The sequence below is a fragment of the Argopecten irradians genome, chromosome 8 (genome assembly GCF_041381155.1).
Source record: "Argopecten irradians isolate NY chromosome 8, Ai_NY, whole genome shotgun sequence".
Classification (NCBI taxonomy): domain Eukaryota; kingdom Metazoa; phylum Mollusca; class Bivalvia; order Pectinida; family Pectinidae; genus Argopecten; species Argopecten irradians.
In genome coordinates this window covers 5,669,919-5,691,042 of record NC_091141.1, presented here as the reverse complement: position 1 = coordinate 5,691,042, position 21,124 = coordinate 5,669,919, and the positions used below count along the sequence as shown (strand labels likewise).

General features: G+C 34.4%; 1 protein-coding gene across 3 annotated transcripts in view; it reads left to right on the top strand.

Annotated features, from left to right (window-relative positions):
- LOC138329176 (alpha-1,6-mannosyl-glycoprotein 4-beta-N-acetylglucosaminyltransferase-like) overlaps nucleotides 1-21,124 on the top strand; it is a 42,826-nt gene extending 21,702 nt beyond the window's left edge. For all 3 annotated transcript variants that reach the window (XM_069275973.1, XM_069275972.1, XM_069275974.1), the window contains 3 exons: nucleotides 6,309-6,364; nucleotides 6,620-6,737; nucleotides 16,621-21,124. In XM_069275973.1, coding sequence (XP_069132074.1) covers nucleotides 6,309-6,364; nucleotides 6,620-6,737; nucleotides 16,621-17,792 — 1,346 coding nt within the window. In that variant the 3' untranslated portion in view covers nucleotides 17,793-21,124. The remainder of the gene's footprint in view (nucleotides 1-6,308; nucleotides 6,365-6,619; nucleotides 6,738-16,620) is intronic.

Sequence of the window (21,124 nt, the reverse complement as noted above, 5' to 3'; positions counted from 1 at the left end):
ACATTTACTTACTTCCATGGGTAGCTGCGCCTCACAGCTAATTTGTTCATAGCCATGGTATGTGGTGTTAAGTATGTTTGATTAGGGAACGTGAAATAAATCAAAAATCATTTAAAGTCTTTATGGCGAAAGAACAAAATCCTAAGTTTCCCAAATACGGAAGCATTCTTTTTCAATACCTTTCAACACATATAACAATTTTTCTTTCACATTTCCCCGTGGTTCGTTCATTCTTTGTAGTAATGATTCTGTTGACCTCTTCTCCTCGCACTCGTCCCTTACATTTCTTTTTTACTCTTGTTTCTACCCCATCGATATTATTTAGATAGAAAATGTTACGTCATTGCCAAAGTAAGCAATTTCGTCTCCTCTGCCTCCTCCTCCTCTTCCTCCTCGTCGGTGTCATCGTCCTTTCCTGCTCGTCGTCATCACCGACTACCACCAGTTTAAGTTTTTTGTAAGAGGCTAATTGTTAAAACATAATTGATATATTCTTCCTATTTGTCCTCCCTTTTCTTTTCCCCACTATATTCATATTTTTTATTATAACAATTATGCAACGTTGTGAATAGTGGAATAATGTAATATCATACTCGGACAGGCTGTGAGTAGGGCGGTAATCAGCTCATTCTCCATCCCCTCCCACGGGACCATCACTTGGAAAATGTGAGACAGACGTACGCCAAAAACGACTATTGGGATCGATAGACTAGTGACAAATAATCAGGCCAATTTGAAGTAATGACAAAATTATACAGATTGATGCGAGTTGTTTTCGTCCGTATCAGGTTCGTTTAGTGTTTGTCTGAGTTCCATTAGTCCCATGCTAATATGCATTAGTCGAACATGTAATAGTATCATTTCTTGTCAACAAACGTTCTCATTTCCGTTTCGTCTTACTCACGTGATATTTCCTGAAATCACGTTATATCACGTTAAATCATGTAATATCCGTTTAGCAATATACTGGAAAAGTGGAATTTTTCGTGGCATTGAAAATTTCGCATATTTTACTTGTTATTTAAAGATCAAACTTTAACAAGTAAATAATTATATATACAACAGTACAGAATAGTTAAAATGCTGACTCGTAGTGAAAATAGCAACATGATAAATGTTACCAATGCAATTAAGGTCTAGATGCTATTGAATACAATGCTAACCAACCCTTATCTATTCAAATTTAAGAAATAGGCATATTTTCAGTACCGATGGAAGTTTCAGACATTTAGATGTTAAAAGATTTTCCATAGACCACAGTGTGCAAATATTGGTATATACTATTACAACTGTTGAATCTAAGTCATTGGTCGTGTCCTACAATTAATATTCTCATTTAACATTAGATAGATAAAAAGTCGGGCCCTTCAGCTCAATCTCTCTCCAGGATGGCCATTTTGAAATAAGATATATTCAGCAGTGAAAATTTCGATATTGTTAGCAGCTTTTCATTGTCAAAATTGATACCTAAACCTTTATATCATTGTTAAATTTGATACCTTGGGATAATTACCTGTCAGAAAATAGTTTTTACTGTTGAAATTCGTATTTAACCAACCAACCAGAGGCTCTGAAAAAATCTATCCGGGACTCAATCATTGGGTACCTTCGAAGGTCTACTTTAATTTAATTTGTTGTTCTCAATGCTTTACAGGAATCTTGATGGGTTAGTGTTATTTAAGTACAACTAAAGTTCCCAAACTATTCATAGATTCTGTGTAATATATGTCTATTTTCCGTTTACAACAGCTTTTGGATGATTCAGAAAATTGAATGCCCCTCTATAACAGTCTATCACAGTTTATGCAATCTTGCGCATCAGTGGGATAAGGTCTATCTGCAGGTCCAGAGAAGGAAATTGCTTTGTTAAAATCGATAAGGCAATATGATAGACATAAGTTGTGATGAGCACGACAGCCTCGCTTGATTGAGACGGACTGACCAGGCACGTTTATTGATGGACATAGAAAACTACTTCATCAAGGCTCTAGAGAGATACAACCGTTAATCTCGACGCTGCTTGGTCAATTTCCACAGACAATTGTTCTACGCCTACAATGTTCAACTGGCGCCTTTTTGTTTATGTTTAAGCGCATGTTCACAATTTTGCAGCATCAAGGGTCCCCTGGAGATCAAAACAATTTTGTTTAGTATCGTAATGTAACGTTCGGATAGGTAAAACATTTATGTTGGAAATAACAGTTTTATCCTATAATTCATAAATATATGAAAATCAAAGAAATTCTCAAACGACCATGGCACGGATATTATTTCCGTAATGTGTAAGTATTCAGCTCTGTATTTCATAGTTGTACCGAAAGAATTTATTGATATTGTTTGGATTCATCATCGGTATGATTCAGTGAGTTAACACTACAAAAACGGTGTACGTTCTGCTATCACAAGGAGACACACGACAAATATACTGCAACCTTCCAAAATACAGGCATACACACACAAAACATTGCATAAAAGGGAAATTGTCCTTAAATGACCTCAGCTGATCATAGGATAGTAAGCCTAATCACTTTATCGACCAATAACGTTAAATCGGTCAAGTATTTTAAAAGTTTGGTGTTTACGACGCAAGATCTGATTATGGCTAGAGATTTGTGACATGCAAAGATGCATTAATCCCGGAGTCCGCAATAAATCATATTTTAAAACTCAAGGAACGTTGGACATCATCAAGCAAATAAAAGCGAGACGGAGGAAAGCTAGATGGACATTTTATTATATGTTATAAAATCACTGTAGCTATACAATATGTTCAAAAGGACGCGTGTAACCTACATACAATACAATATGCCATAAAAGACCCAGAGATATATACAATAAATATTCCGCCTGGTAAGAATGTTTTCTAATGGTTTATTCCAATGTATATCTATTATGTATATGTGCATTTCAGGCACAGCATAAACATTGACCACAAAGTAAACATAACCCCAAAATGTATACAGTGACTTATTGTCGATGCATCATGCACCATAGTATATACTTTCTGTGTGTTGTAATACTATATATCTACAGATACACACCACGTTTGGCATATGATCAGATACACTTTCCATGCCTCTAATAGAAAAACACGTGACATTGGACGGTCGTATACAACAAACCGGAAACGAAAGCGACATCGCTCGGTTTCTATGTCAACTGGGTCTTGATTTCTGGTGCTGTTACCACGATAAAATCCGCGCATGATCAATCAGTAGAGAATTACGTTGCGATACACATACAAAAAATCGAACCCCGTGTGGGATTCAGCAATAGATTGTAAAGATATGGTGAAACTGACTGAATTAATCTCCCTTGGTGCTATCTAAATCTGGGATCTTGTTTCCTTATAGAGATATACAAATTTGTTCATAGATTCCAATTTCAACAAAATATCATTTCAATTATAAATCAAAATAGGATTAAATAAAAGGCAATGCTAAGTTCTCTCCTTCATGAATGTACCATACATTGTGTCTATTTTGCATATCAAAGTGTATACGATTTTTTAATAGTGAGTTTGTGATAGATAAAAGCTGATTGTTGTGGTAATGTTAGGAACCTGAAACAACTACTCCGATAAGTATTACATCAGGAAATTTTACATTGGTACACTAATGCAAACGCTGATGGCCTTCGAGTATTCGCCTAGTACGTTTTAAAATGCAAGCATGACTGCTTCAGTATCAGGAAATCGATATGACGAGATACACAAAGATGCTGATTAATCCTGCCATTTATCCTTATCGCTTTTCCCGGCATTCATCATTTCTAAAGGTCATAGATAAGGCCAGCTTGTTATTCTGTCATAAACATGAACGATTTTTTCCACATCAATGCCAATTTATAAGCCTGCGTCAATCGCTACATTGTCGAAACTTTTTATCACATAGCAATGTCAAGAGTTTCGATACCTCGTTATACTGTCATAGAAAGAGCATCAAATGATAAGGCTCCATACCTCGTTATACTGTCATATACAGTCTATCTTAGTACCCCCTTCATGATATATCTTCATGGAGAAAATTTTGGCTTATCATTTGTTGGCTGGAAAACGATCCAAATAATAACCCTCCCATTGATATAATTATTTAGTCTATGTTTTCAAACATCGAAATGATTGCCCCAATTCCATGTGTCCGAGGATTGCCAAGAAATGCAGAAAATTATAAAAGAGACAATCATATTCATATATTTATATTCTGAGTGTTTCGTTACTATATGAATATATATATATACAAACATTTGCCCATGAAAACACTATGAATACAACGATTCTCGTGCATCGATCAGCTAATTTCAAACATAATACCAGTTTCATATCAATAAAAATAGTGCCCACAATATTTTAATGTACAATATTCAATGTGTTGTTTCTTGATATAGAATCAATTAATTTACTGTAATTAGTCAATCAAAACTTATTTTAACAATTTCAAAAAAAGTCGACCGCAAAGCGGAAGTTTGAAAACGCAACATTGTGGAACGACTTTGTGATCCAGTTGTTCCATTAATCTCGTTTCTCGTCGTATAAGGGCGTCATAATTTAAAATGTAATATAATAAACTTTCAATAATATTTCTTTTCATAAATTATTGTAATGTAAATATATTGATTGAATGAATTTTTTCTAATTTTCATAGAGGCTATGATTAGCAGAAGCTATCTACATATCTTCCGAGGAGCGCTAACGTGCTCCACGGGATGTGTAGATAGTTTCTGCTATTCGTTGCCGCTATGAAAATTAGAAAAATACATTCAATCCCTATATATAAAGTAGCATCGTCATATAACACTGATTTACTGACATTTCTACTGAAAATTGTTTTCTGGTTAAAAATTGGATTATTTGAATTAAGTTTTGATTAAAAAAAGATTAAATTTTATTATATTTTCGTTTGTTATACCTTTTTGATTCTTAATATTTTTAACAATAAATAAAACTTAATAAAGGCTTCTAAAAGAAGACTGCTGAAGAAGAGGGGGTTTTGATATAAAATAATAACTCTGTTTTGACAAACTTTCTATATGACTGACGAGAGCCGTTTAGGATCAACAGATGTTTAGTTTCGTATTCAGGAGTGTTATACGAATTTTGAAAAATCTATGCATATTATTGGAGATAGCACAGAAAGTTGACACTTGTAACTGTTATGACCACTTATGTTCTTGTACATACACCAAAGAAGAATCAATCTTTTATTGGGCAATGCTTTAGAGTCTCTATGAAAAAAGGATAAAATCGACAATTATGTTGGTTTTACATTATGGCTATTGCCGTTTGTAGTTGACCAAGTATAAAAGGCTTAACGTGCAGCGTTTGTCAAGTTCTATAACTATTGAAAATGGCTTTATCCATGAAAATGTCGATTTTTTAAATATGTTGTTTCACATGGGGCATAAACATATTAAAGGCTACATTTTGATAAAAGGACGAGGGATCAATATCGCTGTTCAGAAGCAATGTTAAGTGGCACGCCTTAATTTGTGTTTATAAGAGGCAATAAACATACTGTCATGATTCGATCAATTTAATGATTTATCGATTAGTTGATCGATTCATGTATTTATCCGTTATCAAATACATATTTCGCTGGTTCGATTCGGTCGCTCGTTTGTTTATTCAGTAAGACACAGTTGAGAGAGATCATCGCGTTCTTAAAATATTTTACAAAAATGGTGGTATTGGAAACTATCAAATAAAACAATATTCACGGACAGCTACATCCTGAGATGTTGCTGCTCGTAAGGAAATATTTATATTTAAGATACAAATATTCATAACTTCTGCATCCACATCTCGAGTATATTCGAAGATAAGGTCAACTGTACTAAAGCGTTGTATGGTGATCTTAACAAATTGTAAAAAAACACCTTTGAGTGTAATTAATATATAAATGGAAAGTACTTATCTTGTCCCCCTTTCCCATGTCTGATCAGCCTTTTTTCTGTCTCTAAACTATGCTAGTCCTGCGTTCGGAATTGCAGTCGCCATATTTTATATTTAACCCCTTGAAATAAAAAAAAAAACAACCAATAACTTAAAGAGAGAATCATATAGCTATACCGAAAATGCTTTGCTTATTATTAAGTTATCGTTTTGCCAAATGATTTGTTAGTACTCTCAACAAATGGGCACATTCACTTCTACAAAAACATGGCTTGCCATATTGAAATATATTTTAATTACAGTTTGTTGTATTCCATACATCAGATATACAGTAAAATTGAAAAGGGAATGTTTTATGTATTTTACGTAAAGTATTTTCTGTGTGAATATTAACCACCTTTCTCTTTGTAATCTACAGATGCATTTGTGGGATTTGGCATCACACGGGGCTGGAATAAAAAGACAACTTTGCAGGTTGGTATATTTCCTAGAGTAAGCAATCCCCAGAAACTAATAGCGCACGCTTTTCGAGACAAGTTGCTCTGGAAATTTCTGGCTAACATATGATAGAAGGATAACATAACGATTATGTTATTGTGTTAAGTTGCTGAATTGAAATTATTCAGTTATTCATCTTGAATTCGGAACATTTCTGGCAATGACAATACCATATCAACTCGTGTTTTGTACCTGCATATGCTTATTATGTTTTTATGGGTTCTTTTTCAGGGCAATACCCACAGCAGTCGACAATCTAGTTTCGATAGATTTCAGATCAATCCATCTATCCCCATGCGGATAAACCAGCAGGAGGCGCTACTGTTTGGTCACTTTCGGAACTTCACAAGTAAGTATGGACAGACTGTTTGACGTCGAACTGGGAGGTTCGTTACATGTAGGTACTGATCGACGGTCGCTAATTACATGATGTTTCCTTCATCATGAGAGAGCGTAAGGCTAGAGCAAAATAAAAAGAAGGCAAAGGAACAAACCAAAATAAATAAATTAACGAACTTCGCTGCAATTAACATTTGAAACTGAAAAGGATCTCTTCGAAACATGATGACGCAGGTATGGAATTTTATTTAAGATATCGATATTGACCTTCCGAACTTGAAATTGGTCGAGTTTTTTTTTAACTTTGACCCGAACTTCTTTTTCCCAATCTCACGTTACGAATTGTTACCGTCATCAATACTTGAATGACGTCATACTGTTGTACTCCGATTGCTGCATGCAGAACAAACCGAATTTGTGGCGGCGTCGGTATCCTTCTGCTATCCCATCCGCAGCATTAACAATCGACTCATAATTCATAATTGTCTTTCAGCCGTAAGACTGCGTTATGTCTTGCCTCACGAAGAACCTGGGGTGATTTTGGTAAAACATAACGCAGAAGCATTGGCTTGACCTTGATTACAACATTTTGATGATTATTTGACGGGAAGTAGATGACACTTTATTGGAAACATATACTACAACAACGAGTAGTTTATTGTTCATGTACCTATATAAATCTAAATTCTAAAAGACGTTCAGTAAGTAGGAATGCGTGGAAAAGTTATTCATAACTTAAATCATCTGTTATCAATTCTGTCTTTTATTAGGATTTTTTAATGTTAATGAGTACCGTTTTGCTTCTGAAGATATCACTGCAACTTTTTTGTATAAATATGTCGGTAATACACGTTATTTTTTAATATGGCTGCCTTCTTTTAGACGATTTAATTGTAATAAAAACGGGTCAAACAACTCGGAGTTACTGGATATGAAATTTATTTAACATTCGTAAGATATTTTTTTAAAGTTACAAAAGACACTCACTTTTTGTAAATCAAAAAAATTTACTCGCTCCTTTGACGTACCTTCCATATCCAACAACCACTCGTTATGTAACCTCTACAGTTATGTACATTTATATATATGTTCTGTTTATATTTCTTATCGATAAACGGTCTCCGTCACTATGGATTTGACAAAGTGTGTTGTCTGTGTCATAAAATAGCAACGCTAGATCTATCATACACACGTATATATTACACCCAACTTAAAAGTATACTTTTCCAGAGGCAATGTGCGCGGCAAATGTCAATATTACATATGGGGGATCCAAGCGTCCTTATCTCTGCCTTCCAGGCGAGCCTATTTGATCTGGAAGCTGGTTTGACTGGCTCTAGTCTATCAGCATTCGCAATGCTCATGGAAATCGCATTTTTCTCACTACTGAACATTTCACGAGCCAGCTATGTAACACCTAAATCGCACGAAATGTTCCCTTTTTATCCAATGATTTGGTTTTGACCACTGTGTGATGACGATAACCACTTTGCTTGATTGAGTTGAAGCGCCATCACTCTCACCATTGCTGAGTAGCGATGTATCATTCTCACCTAATGAATTCTGTTATAGGATAATACTTAGTTTAAACATTGGTGTGTTATCAATGATACCCTTAGTTCTATATACACACACTTATAGTCAATCGAAGCTATTGTAAAGCATCATGTGTGCATATATACAACAATGGAAATGTCCCAATAAATAAAACAAAACTAGAAGATTTTGAGCTAAACATAGACGTGAAATGATTACCTAGTATGAAATATGTTTATTTAATGTTTAGGATTTACACTTTATTATTGAAATTTTAAATACAAAACTAAGTTACTGATCGCCATGAACATTTTTGTTAGCTTCACATCATCAAACATTCATTGCAATTTCAAAAAGTTTGATTTACAAAACATTCTAAATTCCCACAATTCACACAGATTTACACTAATCATATCTAAATACGAAACGATGACTAAGCTAAACAGTTTTACGTTTTCATGATGGCCCTCGGAATCGGCCTACGTAACATGTTATTGATGCAACTGTACGTACTGAAGATGCATCCCGTTTGTGTGACGGTTATGGCGTAGTGACACACGATATCATCAGATACGATTAAGTGCATGGAACACGGCCAGTGACTCCCATGTATATGTATTTTGAGAGGAAATTGCCATGTGAAGGGGCCGACTCTATTTCATATTAACGAAAACAGACACATGTTTGTCTCAAGATTTTATTGATTTAGCATGGAGTTATCCTCATAAATTATATATCCTGATAGCCCTCAACTAAAACTAGTATTTCTTAACGCATCGATATGAGGTATCGTTTTATTGGTAAATTTTGAAAAGTCACGATTAGAAACATGTTGAAGGTAAATGATTCATTGTTCCAGTCAAGTAACATCTGGTTAAGATAGTGATGGTAGGTAACTCATTATTGACAAAACTGTGTGATGAACATTTATGTTAGGTTACATTCTATTGAAAAACGGTTACTGTTGTCCCACAATTCCACACTATTTGCCAAACGCAATGGCGGCTATCTTGACTGTACCGGAAGTCGGTCAATTTGTAATATATCGGACTAAATGTTTTTCTTCTGATGTCACTATTGACAAATAATTTATCGTTGGATTAAGTGGTATTCTGTCAATTTTAGTTCCAAATAGTGTATGATTAAGTGGTATTTTTTTTCCAAATAATTTATGGCTAAATGTTTATAGGTCATCTGACCCGAACGGTCAGGATGACCTATAGTCGTCATGTTTCGTCCGTCGTCGTGCGCCGTGCGCCGTCCGCCGTGCGTTAACTTTTCACATTTTGAACTTCTTCTCCAGTTCTTCTGGTGCGATTTTGGCTGAAACTTTCATGAAATGATCCTAATATAGTCCCGACAAAGTGTTGTTATTTTTCGGGTCGATCCTCCGAAATCCAAGATGACCCCCACAGCCACCATTTTGAAAACATATTTTAAAATTCTTCTGAAGTTCTACCGGTGCGATTTAGCTGAAAAATGCATAAAATTATCCTCTTATGGTCCTGACAATGTGTTTTTTATTTTTCGGGGCAATCCGCTACAGCCGCCATCTTGAAAACACATTTTTAACTTCTTCTGAAGTTCTACAAGTGCGATTTGGCTGAAACTTTCATGAAATGATCCTGACATGGTCCCTACAAAGTGTTGTTATTTTTCGGGTTAATCCGAAATCCAAGATGAACGTCACAGCCGGCATCTTGAAAACACATTCTGAATTTCATCTTGAAAGTGGGGAGTAGTGTAGCAGGTTTAAGTTGTAAATAGTGATAGGTTGCTTTTTAGCTTGGCGTTATGGAGAATTTCCTTTAACTCAGTCGGTGCAGCTTTGGACCAGTTAGTCGTAGTCACGAGTTTGATCCTGGCTGGCAGCACACTAATCTCACCCTGTTACACAGCGTTTCGATTTTCATGCTAAAAACACAAGTATCAACTTTGTGAATAGCACCTGGTGGATAATTCACTAAACCACAATATAATGACCGAATAAAGTAATGAAACAAACGTCAATTGCTTTATAACAATACAACAACAAAACAGACCTGAGTATACACCCTTATCGGATACATGGTAGACTAAGCGTAAATGGGACGGAAACCTTTTCACGTTTGTGTTTAAGGTTACGACTCGGTAGTTTTGTAGGAATATTGCAATTTGAAACTGCATACCAGGAAGTTAAACTACCTCTTTCATACACGAATGATTTTCTATTCCGTGACATTCTGTTTATCTTGCCACCATACCATTGTTATGTTGAGTATCAAAAGAAAATTTAGTCCAATTCATGATATGTCACTCCCTAATGCCAAGCTATGATCTCGGTATCCGTTGACTAGTGTACAAAATAATTAACTTCGTCTCATCCTTCATTCGACACTGAAGTGTTTTAGGGATGGGATATCACAGCATCCAAAAGCAATAGATATTCGTCAATGCATAGTTTGATTCTGCTGATTAAGGTCCGCGTCATGAGAACATGTTATATGTCGGTTTCGCACTCCATCATTCCATTATGTTACAAAATTACATTCGATTTTTATTTATAACATTAAATAATATATAACTCAATCAAGATAATGGGTTTCCATATGGACGTACGGCCATGTGCAACAGGAAATCGATTTCACGAAATGGATTATTCATCGGCATGCTCAGGAATTATTTTTTATTGAATTGATTAAATTAGCTCAGGGAATCTTTGACCCTTAATCGGGAGGTGTATGGCGATTTAAAATGCGTCACTCCGCGCTCTGTACACAATAATTCCGTTACTTAATTCCAATGACGACCCCCCCATCCCCCCTCCCCCGAGAAAATCGTTTCCTTTGCTCTATGATTGGGGATTTATTTGATAGGAAATTCAAAAGTTTCCTAAATAGGCTGACTTGTTAAAAATCAGGTCCCTAGAGATATCTTGGACAGTATTTAATACAGACAGATTTCCTCGTAACAATTGCATTACTGCTTTAGTTGACGCCATACGAGCAGCACGGGGACAGAGAAGTCATTTCTGGGAGAGATTTAGACAATTTCAGTAGAATCGTTGGAATTGATAACGACGGTAAAACTTAGTTACAAGCGACTATATTACTGAGCAATATCGAAATACATGAAACAAAATAGATGCAAATTCACACTCAGGTGATTTTTGTTCACTACGTCAACCTTAATACTTCAGATTTTAAATTCAGGGAACAATATAAACCGCAGTGGAAGCCGGTTATATTGATATTCATGGAGAATGGAAAATCTATTGAAATTTTGTCGAAAGCAAAATAAATGAGGATTTCCCATATAGCGAATAATCCACTTTACCCAGTATATACAGGATTAACCAGACTAACTTCTCCAGGAGAACATGCGTCATCTACTGTATCAATAACACCTATTGTACAAATCGTTAGAGCTAGGTCAAATCTGGATAAATTCACAGAAGTAGAGGAGCTAAGGCGATATGATATTTGGATTAATATTGATAGGTTATGATTAAGATTGCTGCATTATGATACTATGTCTGCAATCTACTGCGGTTTATGATGTGAAAACAAATCCCCAGTTCATTATAATTTTCGTGGTGTGTCTTTAAATTCATCCGAAAACAATATTTAATCTTACAGTCAGAAATGTCTTTGAACAAACATTAATTATATATTTTGATCAAGCAGTTGTATTATACATAAATATATTTTCATTAAACATGAAAGCAACGTATTTCTGAAATATATTAATTTTCGGACTGAAAATAATTGATGAAGCGTATATCGCGTATATTGACTATTTTCTCCACCAGGGGATGTGTGGTATAGTGGTGCGTACATTATTTATTTTACAATATGTAATTTTATTTTAACATCTTTTGGGTAGATGATAACAGCGATAGATTGCGTTTCATGGCCTGCTGAACCAAGAGTTTATAGAGCTATACTGTACCATTGTGTTAAAATTCATATCGTTATTTCCTTCATCTATGTCGTATTAACATTTCCTCAAACATTTCCTAGGCCATTACGGAATTGTAGACATTTTTATGTACTTTTTTTATGGAATACTTTGATAAGGAAAGTTATTACACGTAAATTGTCTATAAGAGACCTCGGAAAGTTATTACACGTAAAACGTTACGTGTATGTACAATTGTCATTAAGACACCTCGGAAAGTTATTACACGTAAAACGTTACGTTTATGTACAATTGTCATTAAGAGACCTCGGAAAGTTATTACACGTAAAACGTTACGTATATGTACAATTGTCTATAAGCGACCTCGGAAAGTTATTACACGTAAAACGTTACGTATATGTACAATTGTCATTAAGAGACCTCGGAAAGTTATTACACGTAAAACGTTACGTATATGTACAATTGTCTATAAGAGACCTCGGAAAGTTATTATACGTAAAACGTTACGTATATGTACAATTGTCTATAAGACACCTCGGAAAGTTATTACACGTAAAACTTTACGTATATGTACAATTGTCATTAAGACACCTCGGAAAGTTATTACACGTAAAACGTTACGTTTATGTACAATTGTCATTAAGAGACCTCGGAAAGTTATTACACGTAAAACGTTAGGTTTATGTACAATTGTCTATAAGAGACCTCGGAAAGTTATTATACGTAAAACGTTACGTATATGTACAATTGTCTATAAGAGACCTCGCAAAGTTATTACACGTAAAACGTTACGTGTATGTACATTTGTCATTAAGAGACCTCGGAAAGTCATTTCACGTAAAACGTTACGTTTATGTACAATTGTCAATTATAAGAGACCTCGGAAAGTTATTACACGTAAAACGTTACGTATATGTACAATTGTCTATAAGAGACCTCGGAAAGTTATTACACGTAAAACGTTACGTGTATGTACAATTGTCATTAAGACACCTCGGAAAGTTATTACACGTAAAACGTTACGTATATGTACAATTGTCTATAAGAGACCTCGGAAAGTTATTACACGTAAAACGTTACGTGTATGTACAATTGTCATTAAGAGACCTCGGAAAGTTATTACACGTAAAACGTTACGTATATGTACAATTGTCTATAAGAGACCTCGGAAAGTTATTACACGTAAAACGTTACGTATATGTACAATTGTCTATAAGAGACCTCGGAAAGTCATTTCACGTAAAAACGTTACGTATATGTAAAATTGTCATTAAGAGACCTCGGAAAGTTATTACACGTAAAACGTTACGTATATGTACAATTGTCAGTATGAGACCTTGGAAAGTTATTATACGTAAAACGTTACGTATATGTACAATTGTCATTAAGAGACCTCGGAAAGTTATTACACGTAAAACGTTACGTTTATGTACAATTGTCTATAAGAGACCTCGGAAAGTTATTACACGTAAAACGTTACGTGTATGTACAATTGTCATTAAGACACCTCGGAAAGTTATTACACGTAAAACGTTAGGTTTATGTACAATTGTCATTAAGAGACCTCGGAAAGTTATTACACGTAAAACGTTACGTGTATGTACAATTGTCATTAAGAGACCTCGGAAAGTTATTACACGTAAAACGTTACGTATATGTAAAATTGTCATTAAGAGACCTCGGAAAGTTATTATACGTAAAACGTTATGTATATGTACAATTGTCAGTATGAGACCTCGGTATTTGCTAATACATAAGAAACACAAAATATTGTATATGCAAAAATAAAGCCGAATATAGTATTCTGCAGATAAATATTATTAGCCCAACTATATTTTGAGAGAGAAAAACTACGTACAATGTAAATCAACACGAAACGAAATTAATTCAGCAAACATTTCCATTTGGCACTGTCGTATCAAATTTAGTGCTGTAAGAAGCCGGTATTCTTCATCTCAGTGACATTTTACTGAGTCGAATTGACAAAACTATCGCTATGTTTGACAAGTAGCATGCAAACAGAATGCTATTATATGTCCTTTATATGGATGAGTATAAATATTGGCATTGATACATCATAAACTCCCTATTCATGCATACCGATCTTGGCCCAGTTAATAAACGACTGTAAGTCAACTTTAAATGTGTGTTAATTTTTCATACCAATACCGTGTACTATGAAAGAGCCTATGGACGCATTTGAACGATGTAAATATCAATCCAAGCTTTTATATTGTTAAGAATGATAGCATGAAGTAAGACATGTATGTAAATTAAATGTTGCTCTAAATGAGCATTTTAAAATTCTGAACAAAGTTTTGAGAACCAATTCAATGAAAAAGACCTGAGTAAAAGTTTTCACGTGTTGAAATGTCAGAACAGTTCTTGTATGTATGCGAAATGTATCTTATCATTCAGTTCTCTGAAACACAAAAGAAAATTATCAATATGTCGAAAATCGTTGTTTGTCATATTTTTTCAATAACCTATTTAAATTTGATTTATTGAACTAAAGCTTTTTAACTGAGGAAAAAGCAACATAAAAAATATTAACGATATTTTAGGTAATGGCCATAAATAAGCTCATTACAACTGGCTCAAACACTGGTCAAAATATACTCGAGTAATTGTACATCTAATTTGCAATGAAACTTAGTCAAATTATCTTTTGTTGCCTTTTGTCCTGGATATAATTTGAAGTATATGACGAAGGATTTATTTTAGACTAGCCATCGATATACGCGTCGTCAGAATATCATTAAGGCGGAGCTGTAATTATTTTCCAATGCAATCGTGACTGAATTTTTCCGATATTTTTTTATTCATATGATAACCATTGTTATTTTGTTTCAAAATCAATTTACTAAAAGGTTTCGCGTGAAAATGAACATTAACACAACGAATTATCTGACAGACTATTTTGCATGCATGCAATATTATTTACGACCGATATTATCATTATGTTTCTGATATTACATCTCTTTTGAAGCAATGCTTTTGATGTTTATGTTGTTATTTACATAATTCAACATGGTCTCTGGTGCGTTTGTATGCTGTGTTAAGACACACATAATATCTCTCTCAAAACACCATTGATGAAAATCACTATGTTTCATTCGCTACACGAAAATGTGTCTCTTGCAATAGAAGTTTCACAACTAAGAATGTTTTGTTCATCCCCAATGATAAGACGCGCTGATTCTCCTTGTCGATGACAAATAAGAAAATTTAAAAAAAAACTTGTTTATACGATATAATTGGTAATTTTATAATTGACTGGTAAAAATGTCTTAACGTGGTGTTAAAAATGCTTACAAAAATGCACTTCTTTGTTTGGTTGGGTATAAAAGCTTCACTTGAAATTATTCATTCAGCTTCCCAGTTATTATTAAGTTTATTAAAAAACATATTGGTCGCAGACATGAACCTGATCATGATCAGTTTGTCTATTATCACTGATGACAGACCTTCTCAGAAAATATTAGCTGGTTCTGAAACCAAACGGAAGGTGTGTGATTCTTAACATTAATGAAATTAATGAAGGGGGTTTAGAGATAACAAATGACGTGGGTAAAGTGAGATATACCGTTGGTTAGTCCCGCATTTCACCAATGATGACATATTACAAAAATCACGTTAACATATGACAATTGGTACGACAAGAACATAATATAAAATAACTGTCTTCAGAGCTCCAGTATCGGTATCGGTATTGGTAATCGATCTCATACCAGGATGATATCATGTATAGTCTAATAGATATGATTTTGACTTGGCTACTTTATATGTATGTATTAATATGTGACCAGTAAATGATACTTTATACGACGTCCGTGCAGACATTGATGTCGAAGGCATCACTCCATATTTAGCAAAATGTGATAAAAGAAATTAGATCTCCTTAAAGACAACTAAGACTGACCCTTTAAACTTGTTTAGAAAGTATGGTTATATAATATGCATTCTAATCTATCAGAGTTTCTTCCCTTCGTTTCACTCCGCCATTACTGTTTGACCCAGTGAAATAAAGGGGACTAACTCTGATATATCTTGTGTTTAACCATGAATGTCGCAGTTTAACTAGCAGATTGGGAGGAATAACCTCCCCGACCAAAATGTTTTTGCTCTAATTGCCTCTTACATAATGACTTTTATACAATCTATATACTATAATATAGTACATTATCAACCTACATGAGTGATTAATACAACTAAACATTTCCTATCGACCACCTTTGTATAGTGACCAGTTGTTAAGTATAGCTACTTTCATGGATTCCACAATTAGCAATTTTAACACAATTTCACCTGTGTATATGTACCACTTTGCTATAAAGTCCAATTCATCCTTATAAGGTCTTCATTAACAAGTTTGACTGTTTATTGATATTTGTTTATAGTGTTAAATAGTAAATAGAAGTTCTGTTGGTAATACCATTTGTGTTTATTTATTTCAGGTTACCTAACGATCGGTATACCCTCCGTGCTGAGAGACGGAGTGGACTACCTGGAGGATACACTAAATTCCCTGGTAAAGAATACACAGGTCAAGGAGAGAAAGGAAGTCATTCTCCTGGTGTTTCTGGCCGACCAGGACCACGATGTGGTGACAAAAAGAGCCAAGAAACTCTACGAATCCTACAGGGAGCATGTAGATTCAGGATTCATCCAGATCGCCCACCCGGACCATCAGTACTATCCTGATTTTAGTAAACTCGACCGGAATTTTAATGATTCAGAAGCGCGCGTCGCATGGAGAAGTAAACAGAATATCGATTACGCATACATGTTCCTGTATAGTAAAAATCTATCGCAGTACTATATGCAGCTTGAGGATGATGTACTTACAGCGAAATCATATCTAACTCAAGTGAAGCGGTTTGTTAAATCCAGACCACCAAAGATAAAATGGTTTTGCATTCAATTCTCTCATTTAGGATTCATCGGCAAGATGTTTCAAGCTTCCGACTTACAGTCAATAGGAGAATTTCTTCTTATGTTTTACTCAGAACAGCCTGGTGATTTGTTGATTAATTATATGAAAAGAATAAAGACGCAATTCAAGGACATCTTAATGAAGCCATCATTGTTTCAACATCGAGGTGTGATATCATCGCTCAAAGACAAAAAACAGTTCCTTGTTGATAAGAGTTTCCGAGACAGAACTGGTAATGATAGAAAAAAGTTTTATCAGAAAAATCCTCCTGCAGACATATTCACATCTATAGAAGTGTATGACAATCTAAGGCCTGAGTTTGCCTACGATCTCAGTAACAAGTATTTCTGGGGGCTAAGCCCTAACCTAGGAGACTATTACAGAATATCTTTCCATAAACCAGTGAACATTAGTCGTATCTACGTCCACTCGGGTTTCCCTAAAAACCCTAAGGATATTTTGTACAATGCCGCTTTAAAAATATCACGGGTCAGTAATTCAACTCATGGTGCACAAGAAGCTTGCGACGACAGGGAATTGTTTGGAACTTTCAATCGCACTGGTGACTTTGACACCTCAGCGCAAAATATGACTATGCCTCTACTTAATGTAGGATGCATCTCCATAGAGTTAACAAAGGCCCAGAAGGAATGGCTTATCATCAGAGAAATTGCAATATTTACTGAGACATAATATGATTGAAGCGACTGATAATGTTCTTATGTGTCAATGTCAATTCGCGAAATCATTTGTCTTTTACAAAACCGTATTACTATATGAAAAATGTTTTTCTTGTCTAACAATGTAGTTCTGATCGATAAGAATTTACAAAGTTTCCTAACATCTCACTACAGATCAAATTAGGGTATATATTTTTGCCAGCCAGGGGTATTAGATCTTAAACTCACCTTATTCTAGGGAGTGTCTCTTATTCAATTCCCTCGGTTTGCAAAAATGACATTATTGGACAGCAGAATCAATATCTTTGCTTCTAACTAACTACGACAATGTGAATTTGTGTTTCGTTTTATTATGCTCAACAAAAATATGGCAAATGCTGACTTGTATACATTGTAGTACTGTAAAAATGAAGATTGAATATGATCCTCATTTTCAAAGATATAGTTTTCATGTTTTATTTGGTTCCTTTATACCATCAATTTGGTACGAGATATTTTCTTATATTAGATATGCTTTTATCTTCCACGATTCTAATTGGCTTATATATGGTCACGTCGAGTTCCATATAAAGCATATCGTCTCGGGGTTTCCATTTTTAGAATCACCTAGTCAATATTTCTTTGTGAACGTCATTTCGCAAACGTTTTTTGTGTACTGAACATGTATATCAGAGAAAAGTTTTGCCAAATGCCAAATACACTATATATCTAGCATAAAATTTAAGGATCTTAACAAACAAAGGTTCTTGATTGACATGTAAAATTTGCAATTATGAATTCACAAGATTTCCCCAGACACTGCTAAGGTTGGGACCCTGAATTCATCATCCGTACATAATTGTCATTGTCCTTTATTTATTCTTTGTTTCTTTCATTGGAAATCTGTAATACATTCATTTCATGAATCATTCCTACTCTACTGATTATCATAATGCTACTTATCTTTCCTGATATCACGTTTTCATAGTTGGTATCCGTGGAATTGGTATATCTGATACAAGATGTCATTAATTATTTTCAAACGAAGTCATCAACTGCCTGTCTATTTAAGAAAGTTTGTGGTAATATTTCTTTTAGTTTATAGAAGGGTTTATTAATGCTGCCAATTTTGTTTTACCAAAACATGTTTTAACCTTAGAACGCCTTATGACAGAGCTTAAGCTACGTAGCTAATTAAAATATACTTGATATTGATACTTGTTTCGTGAGTTCATTTTCCATTATCGTTGTGTTTACAGAACTCGATTCGTTTAAGAATTGATGTCATTATTGTCTATTTTAATATGTTATAAGGGTATAACCCATAAATAGCGTGTATATAGTCTAAATTAAAGAAAATAATAATCATACGTGAGTGAAATTAACCAAAGTTTTTGACGACATCGTTGCATCAATTTTGTCAACAATTTTGATGACGTTGCTGTCTTGTGATGCATCATATTATTTATAAACATGCACCAAAGAAACCTAATATCAGATATTGTATTTCAATTGTTCATAATCTTCTAATTAATCAACAACAACATAATACATTTTATCGTCATTCTATGAAAAATAATAGTTAAGGATAATCTGGTATTATTTATATACTTGACAAGCATTTCACCACATGCATAACAAAAATTGTTTGTGTGATTGTTGATACATGAGGACATTTTGCAATGGGGAAGGGGTAGAGAAGATGTCTTTTTATGCAAAGCAATCACGATGGCAAAGTACTAGCCATAACGATTCATTTGCATAAGACCCGCCCATCGCAGAAAATGTCTGTGGCCGGTGCTTAGGCTTAGCTATAGCGAAAACTTAATGTCATATAATGTAATGTTAAATCTAGCAAGTATATGTTTAAATTCTGTAGACATTTTCTACATATGTTTCGGAATTTTGAGAAGGTTTTATCCAACATTTGTAATCTTTTAGACTCTAAGCGTGACTATAACAAAAATGTGTTGAAAATAATTTGAGGTCTATATTACTGAAAAGAAAATAAAGTTTGATACTTATGTTTATTTTATTCCAACTAGATTTTAGATTTTGAGTGATTATGTTTTAACATGAATGCTGTTACACAAGTTTACTGCCAATTACTGTGACAATCTGATTTCGCGTATTTCCCGAGTGAAAAGCAATCGCCGCGAAAAAGGTTTCACGCACAGGTAAAATATAATCAGGAAGTATAAATCGTGGTATTAGATGGCCGTGAAACATTCATTAGTCATAAAGAATAAGTCACCGATATGTAAGATGTTTACAGTGCTATGTCGGTTATTCAATACTATTGGTTTTCATCCCGATACCAAAAGGATGTTGGTACAAAAACGTTAGCATGCAATGTGTCAACTTGAATTTTAATATTTGCTTGTACTGTATAAATTTATGAACATTAGTTAAAACTAGGTTTAGACGAACTAATGCAAAGTGAAAGGTCTATCAATCTGCAGACGGAATAAGCCCTTGCACAATGATGTATAATTTGTGACAATGCAAGATGGTTTAATAGCCATTGTGTAGGTTTAAAGAATTAGTTTCTCTTAAAGTATGTAATACTTGTGTTTTCTAACACTTTCCCAGAAATATCTGGTGAGAGTAAAAATTAAATTAAGATTCATTTTTGACTCTATAAATGATATCAGTCAGCTAATATAGTGCATACTTGAAGTGTATATGTTCTGGTGTATTACCATGGTGATGTATATTATATATCATTGTTCAGATGGTGTTATAAATGAAATATGTTTGTAAGCTGAAAACTGAAATATCCAGGTGATGTGTGTTTCTCATGGAATGTGACATATTTACAGTCAAACCTGCCTTTCAAGACCAGCCAAGGGAAAAAAATCTTTATTGCCAAACGGTTTATATACACAGGTCAAATTGTGTTGAAAACGACCATTTGGACCCTATTAAAGTGGTCATATTAAGCAGGTGATCTATATATAGAGGTGGTCGCTAACACGCATTTGACTGTATGTTTCAATGGGACTAAATTCACGTACCACGTGATACCCGATACATGTAACGTTTGTGCGGGGTTAGTATCTCCAGTGGCGATGGAACGTAAGCCTTGGAAATCTTCCCGCTCTTCTGACGTCATTCCATCACCAATAGAAATAATAGTCAGGCAAACACGTTATCAGGTATCACGTGGTACGTGAATTAGTCATATTGAAGTTTCGATGAAGGGATACATTGTGGTATCCATTGAATGAAAGATGCCCTGATATGAATGAATCGTGCTTGAAATAATTATCTCCCTGGTCGATTGTTCTTGTAAATGTGAAAGTGCCCTTATATCTGTGTTGTTCATCTTTATTTTTTCTCACCAATAAAATGACTTCTATTTTA